This window comes from Zootoca vivipara, chromosome 10 (assembly GCF_965207765.1).
Source record: "Zootoca vivipara chromosome 10, rZooViv2.hap1.1, whole genome shotgun sequence".
NCBI classification, from domain to species: Eukaryota; Metazoa; Chordata; class Lepidosauria; order Squamata; family Lacertidae; genus Zootoca; species Zootoca vivipara.
In genome coordinates, this window is record NC_142593.1 from 50,721,892 (window position 1) to 50,739,622 (window position 17,731).

The 17,731-nt window shown below is 44.9% G+C and overlaps 1 protein-coding gene across 2 annotated transcripts in view; it reads left to right on the plus strand.

The window, feature by feature from the left end:
* MBD2 (methyl-CpG binding domain protein 2) overlaps positions 1-12,621 on the plus strand; it is a 49,728-nt gene extending 37,107 nt beyond the window's left edge. For both annotated transcript variants that reach the window (XM_035100566.3, XM_060280361.2), the window contains 2 exons: positions 9,978-10,123; positions 11,602-12,621. In XM_035100566.3, coding sequence (XP_034956457.1) covers positions 9,978-10,107 — 130 coding nt within the window. In that variant the 3' untranslated portion in view covers positions 10,108-10,123; positions 11,602-12,621. The remainder of the gene's footprint in view (positions 1-9,977; positions 10,124-11,601) is intronic.
* Positions 12,622-17,731: the final 5,110 nt, after the last annotated feature.

Sequence of the window (17,731 nt, forward strand, 5' to 3'; positions counted from 1 at the left end):
CCACTTGTAAAAGATCTTAAAGTGGATGGGATCAAACCTGCAACCTTGGCATTATCAGCAACACACACTAACCAGCTGAGCTATCCAGGCAGGCAAGCCTCAGAAAGGACAGGAAGAGAAAAGGATATTGAGCAACTGCAAATAAATAAATAAATAAATCGTGCATGCTCCCTTAATGTAATCGACTTGATGATATATAGAGGCAATTTCCGTAGCATGAGAGACTTTTGGTAAATAGAGGTCTAATAACTAGAAAACGATGCCTAAAAAAAGGTAGTAAGAATGATGGCTTCAGCTGATCTGTTTTCTTTGAAGGGCCAGGTTACCTACCGTTTGAGAACAATTGGAGGAAACCTTAAATCGGGTGTGTAGTGTCACCAGCCTCCATGCTGCAGACCACCCTTCTAGCAGAGATTTGGCAGGCACCCCCAAGTGTCTCTTGAGGACCCCTCTGTGCCGACAAGCAGTGGTTAAAATTTTTCTCAGGTAGCCAGTCGTTACATCATCACTCTGTATTGCTTTTATTTTGTTTTTTTATCTTGTTGTACAGTGGCCTGATGCTTTTTGAAAGGACTCTTATAAAATAGATAATAAACCTCCAACCCCAGTGGGAGATTTCTGCCCCCCTGCAAAGCAAGGTCAGGATCATGACACCTGCTGCGTCGGGGCTGCACACAACACCATCACCTGCACACTCACTTCCCCCAGATTCCTGCATCCTTTCTGCCCATTGAGACTCGTTCCTGTTGATGCTTAGAATGTTGCACCTGAAAGCAGATTGCAGAGATAACTTTGTTCCATGAGGCTGCTCTTTGTGCTTTTGTGACTTAAGAAAAGGTGTGCCTTTTCTCTTTCCTGTCCTGCTAGACCCCAGATTTTGAAGGGCGTGTTTGAAGCTTCTGCCACCTCAGCAGCAATGCAGCGTTCGCAGAGCTTTGTGCATTTCTGCTGACACAACAGCCCGCGGCCGTGCCAGTTCATAAACAAGGAAGTAAATCAAATGGGGCCATGTTTGTCCTGTGCTGGATGAAAAACGAGAGTTGGCACCTTCCCAATAAAAGTTTGCACTGTGGAGTCAGACTCGATTATGGCTGCCACATGCCTTTCTTTTTAATGCTCTGTTTACATGTGGCTTTTGAGATGAGCCTCAGAGTGGCCCATTTCCAAATCTTTGTGTGAGGATGTGTTACCGGGGTGGGTTGTCCAAATTGCACGGCTCCTTTCCACCCCCTTGAAAAATACTGAGATACTGTACAAGCTTTCAATAACCATTAAATGCTGCCACCTGCCCTATCTAGTTGCAAACAGGTAAATGGGCCAGGTAAATGCACTGTGGAGCATACAGTGTTTCCGCTAAGGATGCTTAAGGAACCTCTGTATTTATTTCCAAATTCCCATTTAACTTGACTTGCTCCTCACCTCCTGGATATGGATTGAAATGCAGCTATTATATGGAAGATAGTTCAGGAATGTCAAATGGTCCAAAATGTGGCCATCAGAGGCAGTCAGTGTTGATGATATCATTGCTGTAGCTGTTTCACCGGCTGACAGTGAGTTTCTGGGCCCAATTTAAAGTTCTGTTTTGTAACCTTTAAAGTCTTAAATGGTTTGGACTGAAGTTGTTTCTTGGACTGGCTGCACCTCTATAATCCTGCCCATCACAGAGCAGTGTGTGGTTTTGCTCAGGTCTTGCTTGTAGGCATCTGGTTGGCCATTGAGAGAGCATTGCCTTCTCCTGCTCCAGAAGGTAGGATTCGAACCAATGGCTTCAAGAATGGAGATTCTGATGAAACATCAGGAAGAAGTTTCTGACAGCAAGAGCTGTTTGACTGTGGCACAATCTCCCTCGGGAGATGGCAGATTCTCCTTCCTTGGAGGTTTCTAAGCAGAGGTTGGATGGCCATCTGTTATGGAAGCTTTATCTGAGATTCCTGCATTGCAGGGGGCTGGACTAAATGACCCTTGGGGTGCCTCCCAACTCTACAATCCTATGATTCTACATTGCTGGACTAGTTGGGCCTTTGGCATGAGGAGCTAAGCACCAGAGACGCTTCCTGCAGGTCCGCTTCATAGGTTGTTAAGATGGGTGGCCATGAGAGAGCGGTCGTTCTCCATGGCAGACCGCCAGCGTTGGAAATTCTCCCTTCAGCTCTTGGAAAATGAGGAGGACTTATACCAGGCTTTCTCCTGAAGTGCTTCCTTTTTTTGCGCAGGAATTATTTTTAAAAATACAGGGGATTTTTGAGAAACCCAGTCCCCTCCTCCCCTGCAGTATGAAGTGATACAGCCTGGGCCCACTTTTACTGCAGTGGTACCTTGGCTCTCAAACTTAAATCATTCCGGAAGTCCGCTCCAAAACCAAAGTGTTCCAAAACCAAGGCGTGCTTTCCCATAGAAAGCAATGCAAAACAGATTAATCCGTTCCAGACTTTTAAAAACAACCCCTAAAACAACAATTTAACATGACTTTTATTAACGGGACCATTGATCCATAAAATGAAAGCAATAATCAATGTACTGTACTATAAAATAAGACAGTATTGTAGATGATAAAAATAAAAATTAATTTTTTTCTTACCCGCATTGATGATAGTCATTGTTAGGATGGGGGGCTTTTATCCATTTCCGCAGTCACACAGTCAATCAGTAGCTGAACTAGGTTCCACACAGTCACAAAAACAAATTAACCGAAAAATCCTCAAAATCAAAAATGCAAAACAAATAGCAAACAAAAGCGCCAAACTTAATCTGTTCCAGAAGTCCATTTAATTTCTGAAATGTTCGAAAACCAAGGCACAGCTTCTGATTGGTGCAGGTGCCCCGGAAACAATAGCTGACAGCCGCATTGGATGTTCAGCTTCCGAAAAATGTTTGAAAACAGGAACACTTACTTCTGGGTTTTTGGCTTTCGGGAACCAAGGCATTTGAGTACCAAGGTGTTTGAGAAGCAAGGTACCACTGTATATGACCTGTGCTTGTGTTGGAATCATAGAATCATAGAATTGGAAGGGTCAAATATGCCAATCCCTGTAATGCAGGAATGTTTTTGCCCAAAGTGGGGCTCAAACCCACAACCCTGAGCTTAAGTGTCTCATGCTCTGCCGACTGAGCTATCCCAGCCAGTCCTAACATACAACAATTTTGCAAAATTGCTCTTGCAACCTTTTGCTTTAGTATACTTTGCTCACAAAGATTTTAACCAAATAGGCTAGAAGAGTTTGGTGATTTCTGAGCAGCCCTGGAAGCTCAGAGATGAATGCAGATCCTTGATGTCGCAAATCTCTCCCCCACTCCTTTATTTCTCGCTTTGAAAATTAGTTTTGTTCAATAGTCTCTACCATCTTCTTAAAGTTTGGGGCTAAGCGTTTTTTTCAGCTTCACTGTGTCCCGAAGGATGTAATGGAGACATAAAAAGTTAACACAGCATGGGTTCCCCCTTCTATTATTTCTGCCGCCGGCAGGAGATGGCTAACACATAAAAAGAAATGTTCCAAAGGGTTTTGGGGTGGGTTTTTTTGGTTTTGTTTTAGCAGTTGAAGTCCCAGACTGCCTCCGGCAGAGGGCAATGTTGAACTACAGTTCTCTAATAGCAATGGAATCCCGATCTGTCAGAAAAATAGTGTTTCCAAGGTTTGCTTGCTTTAAAAAGTCATATCTCTTGTTCCTTCTTTCCTTTTCCTCCACGTCACACTTGCATTTAAAAAAATAATAATCATATTATGTTTGCACGGGCTACCTTTGATTCAGTTGCATATTCAGGGACTTTTGTTTCCAGAGTGCCTTCTCTGCAAATTAGCATAGGAAATCAAGCTGAACGTTTTAATGGGAAAGTAATTTGCTTCAGGCCTGCAGTTTTTGCTTAACTTGTAATGATGCGTTTTCACTTAAAGGTAGCTTCCTAAGTACAAGTTGGCTGCCGTTTTGGGTTTTTGTGACTGCTGAGTCCCTCTCTGGTGATATATGCAGGACAGGGTTACGCTGTGTAAGCGCAAGATATAATAACAGGGGAATATTTTGTGATATTTTCCCCAAAGGATCTGTGTTCCCATTCTCCTTTGACAGACTCTTGTGCTTCATCAGGATTATGATGCTAATATCCAAACACTCCTCATCCAAACATGGGAAAGATTGCAGTTCAGTGTTAGAGCATCTGCTTTGCATGCAAGAAAGTCCCAGGTAGGGTGGGGGAGAATTTCGATTCAGTTTGCATTCAAAAGACAAAACTACCTAATTCAAACTTTCTGAAGCAATAACGAGAACCAAAACACAGGCGCCCACCAGAATTAACACTTCTCTGAATTTTGCAGTGCGGTTCGCCGGCCAAGAAATGCATGCAAAATAGCATACACCAGGGTAGTGTTCATAAGCTACATATATTAGTGAAAAGAATGTACAAAAATGCACTGCATTTTTTTGGGGGGGGGGTTGCTTTGGGTATATTAAGGCAAAACTGCCAAACAAAAATGTATAGATAGAGAGAAATTTGTACCAAAACGATGACAAATTTTCACGTTTTTGTTCCTTTTAAATTGCAAACCAACGTGGAAATGTGGAGAACTGAACTTAAGATTGGAAAAATAAGAAACCTAAAGCAGGGAAAGCGGAGGAGGCTACAGGAAAGGGGGTGAAAGGGGAAATAAAAGTGGGCGATGGAATGAGCAGAGGGCAGCCTGGCTGAGAGATGCACTTGGCTGGCGATGACATATTGATATGGCAAACCTGCCAAGCCTTTGGCTGGAGTGGTCCTCTCGTATGTGCAAAAGGCAAGGGACCCCAGCTCAGTGGTAGAGCATGAGTTTGCATGCAAAGGGTCTCAGTTTTGATCCCAGTTTTTGAAAAGGGCACAGGTAGCAGAAAAGCCATTTCTGCCATAGATCTGGAGAAGGTCCTGTCAAGCAGAGGGATACCCCCTATTTTGGGGGACTCCATATTAAGAAAATGGGGGAAGATTTCCCATAGTTGTTGAGGGTTTTTTGGGGGAGCCTTGCCCAGAGTTATTGAGCTTTTTTTAAAGAGGGGATTGCCGAAAATTGCTCACACACCAGAACTACACTACTGCTCGCACATGCCGCCTATCGCCGATTGATGCAGCAACAGCCAATCAACACATGCCCTTGCTGCAGAAACAAATGACACACCCAATAGCCACTGAGAATCTCCAGCTCGCAGCAGCAACCAGTCACACATCCCCCCAATGCACTATCCGTGTATAAGATGCCCCCCCCAGTTTTAAACATAAATTTTAAAATAACCTAGTCTTACACACAGCAAACTATGGCAAGTTCTTAAAGAAATGGGAGTGCCTGATCACCTCATCTGTCTCCTGAGAAATCTCTACGTGGGACAAGAAGCTACAGTTAGAACTGGATATGGAACAACTGATTGGTTCAAAATTGGGAAAGGAGTACGACAAGGTTGTATATTGTCTCCCTGCTTATTTAACTTATATGCAGAATTCATCATGCGAAAGGCTGGACTAGATGAATCCCAAGCCGGAATTAAGATTGCCGGAAGAAATATCAACAACCTCAGATATGCAGATGACACAACCTTGATGGCAGAAAGTGAGGAGGAATTAAAGAACCTTTTAATGAGGGTGAAAGAGGAGAGCGCAAAATATGGTCTGAAGCTCAACATCAAAAAAACCAAGATCATGGCCACTGGTCCCATCACCTCCTGGCAAATAGAAGGGGAAGAAATGGAGGCAGTGAGAGATTTTACTTTCTTGGGCTCCTTGATCACTGCAGATGGTGACAGCAGTCACGAAATTAAAAGACGCCTGCTTCTTGGGAGAAAAGCAATGACAAACCTAGACAGCATCTTAAAAAGCAGAGACATCACCTTGCCGACAAAGGTCCGTATAGTTAAAGCTATGGTTTTCCCAGTAGTGATGTATGGAAGTGAGAGCTGGACCATAAAGAAGGCTGATCGCCGAAGAATTGATGCTTTTGAATTATGGTGCTGGAGGAGACTCTTGAGAGTCCCATGGACTGCAAGAAGATCAAACCTATCCATTCTTAAGGAAATCAGCCCTGAGTGCTCCCTGGAAGGACAGATCGTGAAGCTGAGGCTCCAATACTTTGGCCACCTCATGAGAAGAGAAGACTCCCTGGAAAAGACCCTGATGTTGGGAAAGATTGAGGGCACTAGGAGAAGGGGACGACAGAGGACGAGATGGTTGGACAGTGTTCTCGAAGCTACGAACATGAGTTTGACCAAACTGCAGTAGGCAGTGGAAGACAGGAGTGCCTGGCGTGCTCTGGTCCATGGGGTCACGAAGAGCCGGACATGACTAAACGACTAAACAACAACAAAGTCTTACACAGTCGTATCCCCACTTACATATCCCTCCGCTTACGTAAACTTTGGGATATGTAAGTGGCAAACCCGGGAATATATTTCCGGGTTTTTGCCGCATGCGCAGAAGCGCTCTACCACCGCATGCGCAGAAGCTGTCCCTTTGGTTGCGGAAACCTCAGGATCCGACTGGAGCTCCGGAACGGATCCCGTCTGCAACCAGAGATACCACTGTACACAGAAAAGTACAGTAATGCAATATACATTGCATAAGCTTTTCGTATATGTTGCTTTTCACTTCCAACTTCCCACTCTCACTAAAGTAATCCTCAATTGTGATTTGTACCCAGACCACAAGGTATCTTGTGCAAATACGCATAAGTTAGTGCCTTCCATTCATTTACTTTCATCTCGCTCTCTAAATGCCGCCGGATGATTTGGCGACACGTTCTCTGTTTTCCACCATTTAAATCAGCTTCAGCTCTGGGATCTGGAACTCCCACCTCCACCAGCTCTTCTGCATGTGCAGGACGCCTCTTTTGAGCTCCCCGACCTGTGCTTTTGCAGAGTTATCCTTACATCGCCTGTGTGTTGCTCAAAAATAAATCTCATTCATCAGCCTTGACATTACTGCCCCCCAACACTACTAAAGCCTGACCCAGCGCAATGTACTGAATGGAAAGATAAAGTAAAAGATCTGTAAACAGCAGCATAAAGCATCTTTATTATTTAGTGAGATGCTTTTTACGAGGCACATTTGCAGTCTCCGCGTCAGCTTGATCCAAGAGTTTTGAAATAAACAAAGAAAGTGCGATCGCTTCCTATCCGTGACATAAGGGCAGGGGCTTTAAGGGTATTGTTGTTATTTAGTCGTTTAGTCGTGTCCGACTCTTCGTGACCCCATGGACCAGAGCACGCCAGGCACTCCTGTCTTCCACTGCCTCCCGCAGTTTGGTCAAACTCATGTTCGTAGCTTCGAGAACACTGTCCAACCATCTCGTCCTCTGTCGTCCCCTTCTCCTAGTGCCCTCCATCTTTCCCAACATCAGGGTCTTTTCCAGGGAGTCTTCTCTTCTCATGAGGTGGCCAAAGCATAGCTGCCAAGTTATCCCTTTTTTAAAGGGATTTTCCCTTATGCTGAATAGGCTTCCTCGTGAGAAAAGGGAAAACTTGGCAGCTATGGGCCAAAGTATTGGAGCCTCAGCTTCACGATCTGTCCTTCCAGTGAGCACTCAGGGCTGATTTCCTTCAGAACGGATAGGTTTGATCTTCTTGCAGTCCATGGGACTCTCAAGAGTCTCCTCCAGCACCATAATTCAAAAGCATCAATTCTTCGGCGATCAGCCTTCTTTATGGTCCAGCTCTCACTTCCATACATCACTACTGGGAAAATCATAGCTTTAACTATACGGACCTTTTAAGGGTATTAGAAACATAGAATTTTACAGCTCAGAAGGACAGGGCAGGAACTAAAATTTAAGACACAGTCACATCATCCCAGGACTTTATTTGCACTAAAACCAAATCACTGTCTTTTTTAAAAAAAACACACACCCAACTTGATGTTTTAAAAGACCACGTTTTTTGGCCAGCAGGGATGGGTGGGAGAATTTATAGCACTGATGGGATTATTTTCAGGTGACGCTGAAAATTTTCGGGTGGCGCTGTGGTCTAAACCACGGAGTCTAGAGCTTGCTGATCAGAAGGTCAGCGGTTCGAATCCCCACGACGGGGTGAGCTCCCGTTGTTCAGTCCCAGAACCTAGCAGTTCGAAAGCACATCAAAGTGCAAGTAGATAAATAGGTAACCCCTCCACGGGAAGGTAAACAGTGTTTCTGTGCTCTGCTCTGGTTTCGCCAGAAGTGGCTTAGTCATGCTGGCCAGATGACCCGTAAAAACTGTCTGTGGACAAACATTCCCCCAGTGACCTTATTCTTCCTGAATTCAATAGTTCCACGTTTATGTTAATTCTTCTTCCAGGAAAAAAAGATGGTGGATAGGCTTTCTTTTTAGTCTTAAAGTCAATGACCTCCAAACTGGTATACATATATATATATTTGGCTCAGTTTAGCTGAAATGCTTTCTTCTCAACTGCTACATCAGAGTTCATAAGTGAAATCAGTGAATGTTGATGAGATTAGTGGTGGGTCCCTATTAAGCTACCTATGAAGAGTTTCATTAAAAGAATCACATAATTTGCCTCAGTGGGGAGCATGGATTTTAATTTGCTGCGAAAAATACTGTATGCAGATAGTTTTAACATTGGCCACAGCAGGTGTTTTTCTTGATGTGGAAACTTTCCTCATTGACTTGGATATTTGTACTTTGGATGGATGTGAATTTGGGCTTCTCTTATGAAATCTACCTGATCACTAGTAAAAGGTATCCATCTACCTGATCTACGGGTAGATCCTGAGATCTATGGGTATAGGGCAGTATACATATTATTATTATTATTATTATTATTATTATTATTATTATTATTATTATTATTATTACCACCCACACAAGCAGTTTTTAGAGCATCTCATTTGTCAGTGGTTGTTTTTTTTCTTCCAGTTTGTCAATTATGGCTCTCCAGGTTGATACGGTTGATATGAGCTTGAGACCCTTAATATCAGAGTCATGGGTTCAAGCCGCAGGTCAGCTACGTTTCCTGTATTGCAGGGGGTTGGACTAGATGACCCTCATGGTCCCTACAATTCTGTGGTTCTGTGGGAATGCCTTCTTTTAGATCAGGGCTGGAGATCCTGATCTCCAGATGTTGTTGGACTCCAACTCCCATCATCCTTGGCCAGTATGGACCATGGTCAGGGATGATGGGATTTTCAGTACAGCTAAGTTTCCTGTATTGCAGGGGGTTGGACTAGATAACCCTCATGGTCCCTTGCAAGTCTACAATTCTGTGGTTCTGTGGGAATGCCTTCTTTTAGGTCAGGGCTGGAGATCCTGTGGCCCTCCAGATGTTGTTAGACTCCAACTCCCATCACCCTTGGCCAGTATGGACCATGGTCAGGGATGATGGGATTTTCAGCTTCAGGGGGCCACAGGTTCCGTCGGGGACTCACTTTCATGTATAAAGATAGACAAGACCTTTAGAACGGTAGAAGAAGCAGAAACTTTCTGCAGGAAGCACTGGAAAGATCTAGGTGGAGAGAGACTTCAAGAGCTAGAAGAGACAAGACAGGAATAAAGTGGAAAAGTTTGCTTTATAGTTATTTCTTGAATCTGGTAAGGTAACGTGAATACAATAAATCTGTATGCCATTAAAGTACGTCTCATGGAATGTAAATGGGTTGAATAGTAAACTCAAAAACAAAATAGAACATGTGTTAAAGGAGGAAAAAAATGCGATATTATAAGTCTACAAGAAACTCATATCTCCAATAATCACACAAGAGTTTTACAAAATGGGAAATTCGGAATAGAATTGATTGCAGGAAAAGAAAAGTGCTAATTACACAAAACCTAGTTTGGACCCGAAGTCGTTGTTCAAAGATGAGGGAGGAAGAACTATAGGGGTAGAGATTAAATTTGATAACAGAGGGTCACAGGTCCCTCACCTGCCCACCTTCAACCCCTGATTTATAGAGCTAGCATTGACCTGCTGATTGACTTCTCTTTCCACTTGCGGAGATAATATTTCAGTGATTCCCCCCCCCCTCCGGGTTATTCCACAGGAAACAAGAAGAGCGAGTGCAGCAGGTACGGAAAAAGCTGGAGGAGGCGCTAATGGCAGACATTTTGTCGCGAGCTGCAGATACAGCTGACTTGGACGAGGTTGAGATGGACGATGGCGAAGAAGCATAAGAGGCAAAAGCTTCAGGTACAGCCAGGGGTTCCTTGTGGAGCGACAACGCTGCGTGTTTTGAGTGTCTCCCTTAGTTACTGTGATTGCTGCTTTGCTGTTAAGCATGAAAAGCTTGCAATTTGTTAAGTGCTTCACAGAGCACAGAAGTGGCCTGGCTCTCCTCTCCAGGCCTGCCAAACTGATTGGCTAAAGGTGAAGAGACAGAATAGATCTTGATGAAAGGCGCCAGGCAAGGGCCATTTCTCAGCAGCAGAGCCCCTGCTTTTGCATGCAAAAGGTTCAGTTCCTGGCACCTACAGCTAGGGCAGCAAATGCCCCTGCCTTTCACCAACTGAGTTGATGAAAGGCAGCTTCCTCTGCCCCTGTGTACTCCCTAAGGAAGCTAGTCCCTTCTTCTTAAATGTTTGATTTAAACTACATTCCGAATAGATACAGTGCTTGCCATCTTGCCCTCCCCTGTTCTTTTTAAAAAATGAGTAAGATTTCTCCATAACTGAATACCTCAACATGGTGGTGTGTACAGTCGTACCTCGGGTTACGACCACCTCGGTTTGCGAACAATTCGGGTTACGAACTGCGCGAACCCGGAAGTGTTTTTGCAGCGCGCACGTGCACAGAAGCGGTGCGTGCGGTCTGCGCATGTGCAAAGCGTGGAAATCGTGAAAATGGCGCTTTGCGCATGCGCAAAATGGCGCTTCGGGTTACGAACTTTTTGGGTTACGAACTGCGATCCGGAACGGATCGTGTTCGTAACCCGAGGTATTACTGTATATAGCATGAGTGGGAAGCCTACAGGAAAATTTTGACCCACCAGGGAGCCCGGTGGCCCGAAAGGGTATTTTCCACAAACCATGCCATCAGCTGGTATCACTGGCCATTATGTTTTATAGCTGGTTCAAGCAAGAGCTGCTGAAAAAGCCTCCATGTGGTCAGAAGCCTCCAGGTGACAGTAGCTGTCATGGCTTCTAACAGTTCCTGTAGCGCACTGTGGAGGCCCTCTTATGTCCTTAGTGCATCCCATCTGCTCAACCTCAGGCAGTGCCTCATTTCTTGCAGCAAAGTTGAACGAGGAAGCTGCAAGTCTCCTGGTTCTTTTTGTTTGCTGTAAGCAGTTGTTGGAGGGTGAGTGTCTGACAGCTCAATTCTATATATTATCCAGAAGTTAGCTCCATTGACTGAACTGGGGCTTACCAGCTGGTAGTTGGATATTGAGTGTACTTGTGAGTAAGCAGCCCTGAGTGAAGACTAGAATATGTCTCTTCCTGGGAATCTGTAGCATCTGTCAGGACCAATAAAACTGCTACAGGCAATTTGAGGCTTCTGATTATGTGGAAGCATTGTTTTAGAGCTCCTGTATGAACCTGTGTATAGATCTTCACTGTTAGAAAAAAAAGTCTAACCATTGTCATTCTTCTCTCTCTCTCTCTCTCTCTCTCTCTCTCTCTCTCTCACAAAAACCTGTTTCATACCCGTTCCCTACATTCCACATACAGGTACTTAAAACAGAATTATCCCCAGAAGAAATTCCTGGAAGCTGAAGGCGCTTTTTTGTTTTGTTTTCCATTGGTCTTTTATGAAAAGAAGAAAAGGACCTGTGCACATTTATATAGCTTTCTAATAGCATTAAAAACCAATGCCTTTTTTGGGCTCTTTTTTATGTATATATCTTAGTTTTTTTTGGGGGGGGGGGAGAGAAGGAAACAGAGAGACCAAGAAAGAAAAAGGAAAACCCACTTTTAAAATGTTTGTGTCTTAACGACTTCAAAAGTCTTGTTTTTTATTTTTTATTTTTTTGTTATGTCAGACAGTTCCCTAAACCCAAAGCTAAGCTTTCAACGCTAGGCTGCAATCTGGAACTGTATGACTAGCACTAAATATTTTGGGTTTTCCCCCTTCTTCTTCTCTCTCTTTCTCTTCCTTTTGTGTGGATGTATGTGTGCTGGTAACAATGGATCAGGCAAACGGAATGTTCGCTCCCGATTTAAGAAGAAAGAAAGAAACCTATTGTGACATGTGTTGTACATATACTGTATAAAAGATTTTTTTTTTATATACCGGAGTTGAGTGGAAATTGACCCATCGCCATCCCTTCTCTAAAAGAGAAATAAATAATTATATTCAGAGCAACTAAATTTGTAGAGTGTGATGCGCTATAATTAAGTCAAAATTATAGGCACCCGTGCCCAGATCGCCAGATGGATCGGTGGGCAGAGAGATGAGGGCGTTAAGCGAGTGGACTATATCCAAGACACCTGGGTTCAAGTCGCTGGCTTTGATTTGCACTTCTTAAGGGCCCAAATGGGGATTTGGCATCCCCAGCCGAGGCAACTATCCTAAGTTCAGCGGGAACTGGATGAGCACTGTGATGCGAGTATGAATGCGCACGCACGCCGAGTGTGTGTGTGCGGATCAGCCTCAGTTCTCCATTTGTGAAATGGGATTGAGTGACCTACCTCACAGGGTTGTTGTGAGGATGAACCTAATAAAGATTGTAAAGCACTTTTCAGATGAAATGGTTTGCGCAAATGTTGTAGCAGCCGGCCAGCGCAAGGAGAGAAAAAGTCACTAGTGGTATGGGGGGGAAAGGCTTGGTTGGGAGTGGGGTGCCTGCTGCTTTTGTGGACCAGATGTGGGGAACCTGTGGTCCTCCAGATGTTGCTGGACTACAGATCCCATCACCCCTGGCCATTGGCCATGCCGGCTGAGGCTGATGGGAGTGGCAGTCCAACAGCATCTGGAGGTCTTCATTTCCCCCATCGCTGGTGTCGTGGTTGGAGCAGTGTGCTTGACAAATTTGACCCTCGTGAACTCTGAACTGAAGTGCTCTAATCTACACCTTCAGGGCTGATGCATGGCTCAAAACCAAGCTATCGGATGTTGCATTTTTCAGAAAGCTGCAACGCATTTCTCTGCTCAAAACATGCTTTTCCCGACGTTGAAGGCAAATATAGCTAGAATGCTATTTTGAGAGATGACACATTTGGGAGCGTGTGCAGTGGTACCTCGGGTTACAGACGCTTCCGGTTACAGACTCGGCTAACCCAGAAATAGTACCTCGGGTTAAGAACTTTGCTTCAGGATGAGAACAGAAACCGTGTGGCGGCGGCGGCAGGAGGCCCCGTTAGCTAAAGTGGTACCTCAGGTTAAGAACAGTTTCAGGTTAAGAACGGACCTCCAGAACGAATTAGGTTCTTAACCAGAGGTACCACTGTACTTAAATGTATATTCTTTTGCAGGTTTTTGTTTTAATTGTGGCTCAGTGTGGAAATGGATCAGAGCAGACTTCGGAGTAAACACGTGTGAAATTAGCGCACCCCCCAAAAAAAATAGGCTGATGAGCCCAACCCTTAGTTCAGAGCAGGGTGTTCATTGCCCTATCCTGATGCCTGCCCTATTCACGGCATTGTATTGTGTTCCCCTACAAAATGCTGCCCTGGGGTCCCCACCAATTACAATCAAGCTTGTTGGTAGCTAAAATGAGAGGAATACTGATTGCGGAAAGCCGGTCCCCAGGAAGACATCCATCTACGGTAGCAGAGTCCGAATCTGATGAGCCTTTCAAGGCTTCTTGGTAGCAGGGAAGATAATGCTTGTTGCGTGGTGATTTTTCATAAAAGTCGCCCCATAGACACCGCAGTGAATAGAATCTAGTGGCTTTATAATAATGTGCATTGAACTTCTGCAGCCGGAGCCATTTATCTTGGACTTTGCTGTTTCCAGTAGTCTCTCCTGGCCTAAGTTGTTTCCAAATAAACCATTGATCATGGGACTCCTCAAAGCTTTGCAAAGCAACCCGCTCTGCAGGTTTGCCTCCCTTGATACTGATGGGTAATTTATTCTTGTTAGAAGACGGAATTGGAAGCCTGTTAAACATGCATTGAACAGTGACATTAAACTCGAGATCTGTCTACTTTTGCAGAGGAATGGATGGCTGTGAGGAAGAGAAATGGTCTGCTATGACAGGCAGCAGTTTTCAATTAATGAAAAAAAAGCCTGTTAAATCTGAATTAATTAATTGGACAGCATTCTTTTTTAAAAAATACAAAAATACATTGAAATCTAGAAGGCAAGCACCATTTGAAAAGAGGCACTCCTATTTCATTCGCTTAGGGAGAGTGCCTCTTCTTACCTTAGGGGAGAATGCCTCTTCTTTGCATGTGCGATGGTACCATGTTGTCTAAAAGCAAAGGAAACATTTCTTCAGAACTACTATCATCAATTCATCCATAGATTAAAACGTCTTCAATCAAGTTGCAGCCCTAATGTATTATTATTAATTATATTTATATTTCACCTTTTTCTCCAAGAAGCTCAAGGTGGCTTTGATGGTTCTCCCTGCCCCCCCCCCTGCATTTAATTCCCACAACAACCCTGGAAAAGAGGAGACTGAGAAGAGCTATGAAGGAACCCAAGGGTCATCCAGTCCAACCCCCTGCAATACAGGAATCTTAGCTAAAGCATCCAAGATAGATGGCTAACCAACCTCTGCTTAAAAAACCTCCGAGGAAGTGAGAGTCCACAACCTCCTGAGAGAGTTGGTTCCACTGTCGAAAGTTCATCCTGATGTTTAGTCGGAATCTCCTTCCTTGTTACTTGTACCCATGGGTTCGAGTCCTACTCTCAGGAAGGTAACTTTTGGAAGTACTAGAGGAGTTACCTTCCTGAGGGTACTTACCTGAAAGTAAGTGCTCCCCTTGCCCACAAAGGAGCCCAGGGTGCCAAACAAAGTAGCAAAGCGGTTCAGTTAAAAGAAAAATATTTTAAACTGCCACATGCTCATGTGGAGAATAATTTCAATGAGAACAGCATCTTTCAGCCACCAGATGCCTGCAGAACATTTTGTACCAGCCAGCTTTGGGATCAAGTACAACGAAAGCCCCATATGGACCGCACTGCAGGAATCCAACCTTGAAATTACCTGAACTACTGTAAGGAACCCCTGCAAGTCAGGGCAGAGTCTGACAGCACAATCCCCATCCACTCCCATCCCCTGCCATGTATGTTGAAAGGAACCTTAATGATTGCATCAAACTCCGGTGCTTTGACAGCCCTGCATTTCAGCCCTTTGCCACAGTTGCTACTTTAGCAGATAAAGCTGCTTCCTGTCTTGTATATTTCTATTTAGTAACTGGATTTCCAGCCCTACAGCTTTTTTTTATCCTATATGAAGCTGACAGTTGATTCTGGATGGGCAAAACGTTGTATCCGCACGCCGTGCACTGACTGGATTTATGGAACTTGCTGCCGCGAACTGTGGCAAATGGACACAGGCTTAGGTGGCTTTGAAAGGGGATTAGACAAATCCATAGAGACCTATCAATGGTTGTTAACCATGCTGGATATATGGATCCTTCGGGGTCAGAGGTGGAATATATGCCACTGGATATCGGCTGCTAGGGGACAATGGGAAAAGGTGGTGGTTGCCTTTGCAACATGCTTGCTAGTTTGCTGGAGACCTCCTCTTGACTGCTATTGGAAGCAAGGTACTGCACCAGATATGACATTTGATTGTGTCCCCAAGCTGCTCTCTTTAAGGGAGAGCTTGAGTCTCACCCTTTGGTGACCCGCCCAATAGCAAAGGTATAAGGCTCTCCAAAGGTGAAGTGATGTTGCACCCTGCACAAATATGGACGGCTCTCTGCAGTCATAAACAGAGGTCGCATGTTTTGCCAGTGCTTCCATCGTTTTATATTGGTGCTCTAAAACAGGGGTCAGCAAACCTTTTCAGCAGGGGGTCAGTCCACTATCCCTAAGACCTTGTGGGGGGCTGGACTATTTTTTTTTTAAAAAAAATGAATGAATTCCTAAGCCCCACAAATAACCCAGAGATGCATTTTAAATAAAAGGACACATTCTACTCATGTAAAAACACACTGATACCCGGACCATCCACAGGCCGGATTTAGAAGGCAATTGAGCCGGATCTGGGCCCTGGGGCTTAGTTTGCCTACCCATGCTCTAAACCAGGCACCCCCAAACTGCGGCCCTCCAGACGTTTTGGCCTACAACTCCCATGATCCCTAGCTAACAGGACCAGTGGTCAGGGAAGATGGGAATTGTAGTCCAAACATCTGGAGGGCAGAAATTTGGGGATGCCTGCTCTAAACAATGAATTTTGAGTAAAGGTTTCTCCTCCCCCCCCCACAAGAGAGAGAGAGAGAGAGAGAGAGAGATCATAATGCTGTGCTGAAACTCTTGGCTTACCTCTCACGATCCCTGGGCCCTCAGTGAGATGAGTGAAGATTGACCAGGAAGGATTACCGTCCATCTAGGGAAAATAACATTTGAGTCATTTTTGCTACCAGGTTTAATATTGTAATGTATGCATGGATACCAAAGTGGTAAAGCGCTTTATATCATCTAATATAAAGCGGATTGTGGTAGGGCTGTTAAGAAATTTAGCTTAGGGTTTGGTTTGTGTAAGGCCACAGCTCATGCTGAGTAATGGGGGGCGTGTGTATGCAAATTCCTTGGATCTGATTGGTTGTTGGGGCCCCTCTTAAAGCTGCGTCCACCATTTTCTGGTCACATTTTTGCCTGGCGTTTGAACTGTGTGTTTCTATCGGTTCCTGTCTGGCAAGAGAGCGTTCCTGGATTCCTGGAGTCTGGTTGTATCTGGCTTATTTAATTTGCTGATTTATTCAGCTTATTGCTTGCTTTTGATTTTTAGCTTTCATTTACTGCCTTATTTAGCTCCGTTTTGATTCTCCCCCTCCCCTCCCTCCCCACTCCCTTCCCCTACGGCTCGGCCTCGGCTGGGGGCGTTGGGAGTCCCCCCCCCCCGCACAGGCATCCCACTTTATTTAAAGGGCGCACCCCCCTTTAGATTCCTTTAAATTCTTTAAATTCCCCCCCCCGCTTGCCTTGGCTAGCCTGCTGTGGCTCTTGGTGGGCAAGGGGGCCTTGGTACCCTGAGGGAGCCTTGGCTCCTGGCTCCTTGCCTGGCCGTTTTCCTGCTGGGGCTGGGCTGGGCTGGGCTGGAGCCACGTGGGTGGTTAATAGGGCTGTTGCCGGCTGAGGAGCATTGAGGCTGCTTGCGCTCTGCTGGGGGCCTCTAATTTGGCTTATTGGGGGCTGTGGCGTTTGCCGCCCCCCCTGGGGTGCCTGCGGGGTGGGGGTGCATCATTGGGAGGGCGCCAGGCCGTTATTGTGCCTGGTTTGCACGTTGCGTCCGCCATTTTAATGCTTGCAACCCCCTTTGCTATTAAGCAGAGAGCTGCTGCTTGTGCATTGGGGGGAGCGGTTTGAGGGGGGTTGCTGGGTCTTTAGGACCTTGGGAGGGGGTCCCCTCACTTGATTCACCTGGGGGGCCTCTAGTTTTTGTGTCCTGTATAGCGTTTGTTTTCTGTTTGCATCTGTTTTAGCTGAGGAAAAATTTTTTCCTGGCTGCAGTTTATTTCGAGGCTTGAGTGCTTGCAGCCAGTTTCTGGGCGTTTGGCGCCATCTACTGGCCACGAGTTGTTACTACACCTACAAATTTAATTGCCTTTTCCCTCAGCCTATATTGAAGTCCCTTGAACAGGCTTTGACTTTATTGTGTTGCCTGACTAGCTTATTGGGTCATTTTAACTTATTGGTTTCCTTTAATTACTTGATTTAATTTATATCCTTTTATTTAGGAAT